The following is a 2,326-nucleotide window of genomic DNA, read 5'->3' as shown; positions in this document are numbered from 1 at the left end:
ATACACCAAGGCCCTGATATAACATGGTCCAATACACCAAGGCCCTGATATAACATGGTACACTATATACACTACACCAAGGCCATGCTATAACCTGGTCCACTATAGACACTACACCAAGGCCCTGCTGTAACATGGTCCACTATAGACACTACACCAAGGCCCTGCTATAACGTGGTCCACTATACCAAGGCCCTGATATAACATGGTCCACTACACCAAGGCCCTGCAATAACATGGTCCACTACACCAAGGCCCTGCTATAACATGGTCCACTACACCAAGGCACTACTATAACATGGTTCACTACCCCGAGGCCCTGCTATAACATGGTCCACTACACCGAGGCCCTACTATAACATGGTCCACTATAGACACTACACCGAGGCCCTGCTACAACATGGTCCACTATTGACACTACACAGAGGCCCTGCTATAGCCTGGTCCACTATAGACACTACACCGAGGCCATGCTATAACCTGGTCCACTATACACACTACACCAAGGCCCTTCTACAACATGGTCCACTATAGACACTACACCGAGGCCCTGCTATAACATGGTCCACTATACCAAGGCCCTGATATAACATGGTCCACTACACCGAGGCCCTGCAATAACATAGTCCACTACACCAAGGCCCTGCTATAACATGGTCCACTACACCGAGGCACTACTATAACATGGTTCACTACACCAAGGCCCTACTATAACATGGTCCACTACATAGAGGCCCTGCTATAACATGGTCCACTACACCTAGGCCCTGCTATAACATGGTCCACTACACCTAGGCTCTGCTATAACATGGTCCACTATAGCATGGAAATAGTTTTCACACCCAAATTTATATTGAAAGTTATCTGTTTATCACGCTTGTTAATCAATTTATCTGTTATTCTGCAATTAGCTTGGGACTTTTGAAAGGACCTCATTATAATGCAGTCTCACAATATGGATCCCTTGGACCACATTATAGCGGACTCCAGTGCATCTTCTAGTAACTCATTATTACTCTGAAACACTTAACAGCCAAAACTCCAGTTTCAAGAAATAATCATCTATACGTACCATTTAGATGGTGGGTTGACGTTTGTAGATTTATTTGGAAAAATGGAGCCTTTATTACGTGAATCTTCTACTTTGTGGTAGTTAAAATTTTTTGGATCAATGGAGCACTTAGTGTGTCCATAAACACTCTTGTCAGCATTAAAACAGGAACTCTTGGTAGAAAGCTGACTTTGGCTCTAGAGGGCAGAGAAACAAGTTTCGATAAAATTATCAGTAATGGTTCGGATTAATAATCTGAACACAGAATTTCAAGACCTTTATCACTAATGAAAATAATTCTTATACGGATATATACTCCCAATAATGTTTGTAGATTAATGCCTTAATTTCCAAGCTTTAAACCATTTATAAGCATTTAGTTTTCTTCAAAAACACACAAACAGCAAGTACTGTGGAATGTAATACAATAAAACTGATTATAATTTAAATTACACAATTTTTTAAATGGTCCAGTACAGGTCTCAAGTAGTCTAGCCAGCATTAAAAACTCTGGTAATGAGTTAAAAAGTCTTGTAGGTAACAACGTACAAGGTTAAACTGATACAATGCTATATATTTTTCATATTAGGAACTCACAGTGGGCAAGTTGAGAATGATGTGATGTAAATTAAGACTTATTGTGGTGCTGTATCGCATATCTATTAGTATAATTACTACTAAAATGGCATGCCCACCCAAGTGTTATACACCCTAAAATAACAACCTTTAAAGAAGGGTATGATAATTTTTTTGTTCTATTTTCTGTAATTTTTAAATTATTAGACTTTCTTAAAACTTTATGAATAACTTCTAAATTCCAAATACTGCAATCAAGTGTCACTTAAAACAATTTAGTTGAAAAAGTTTTTATTGACAATCGGCCAAGAGGAAACAGATGAGGGCCACTATATTCAGAACTTACATCAGTTCATCAAAACATTGTCCTTTACCCAAGTTCTTCTGACTGGTTATAATTAAATGCATCATCTAATTTGTATGTTTTCCCCAACTAACTGTCTTTGAAACGACATTAACAGAAAATAGTTTCGGGTAAAAAGTTCAAGTTATTTCATGATGTAAGGCACTTAAAAGCTATTACAAAGTTCATGTTATTTCATGATGTAAGGCACTTAAAAGCTATTACAAAGTTCATGTTATTTCATGATGTAAAGCACTTAAAAGCTATTACAAAGTTCATGTTATTTCATGATGTAAGGCACTTAAAAGCTATTACAAATGAAAGAAAGTCAAATCATGGCAGAACATAGGATTCTT

At 37.7% G+C, this 2,326-nt stretch overlaps 1 protein-coding gene across 1 annotated transcript in view; it reads right to left on the bottom strand.

Moving 5' to 3' along the window:
• Positions 1-2,326, bottom strand: part of LOC106473913 (serine/threonine-protein kinase pelle-like) — a gene marked incomplete at its 3' end in the record, with an annotated part of 28,450 nt that overhangs the window by 18,869 nt on the left and 7,255 nt on the right. Inside the window, exon 4 of the mRNA XM_013934603.2 lies at positions 1,073-1,248. Within this exon, the coding sequence (XP_013790057.1) occupies positions 1,073-1,248 (176 nt within the window). The remainder of the gene's footprint in view (positions 1-1,072; positions 1,249-2,326) is intronic.

Source organism: Limulus polyphemus, unplaced genomic scaffold (assembly GCF_000517525.1).
Source record: "Limulus polyphemus unplaced genomic scaffold, Limulus_polyphemus-2.1.2 Scaffold6620, whole genome shotgun sequence".
Taxonomy (NCBI): Eukaryota; Metazoa; Arthropoda; class Merostomata; order Xiphosura; family Limulidae; genus Limulus; species Limulus polyphemus.
The sequence above is the reverse complement of the archived record's forward strand: the minus strand, read 5'-3'. Positions and strand labels throughout refer to the sequence as shown.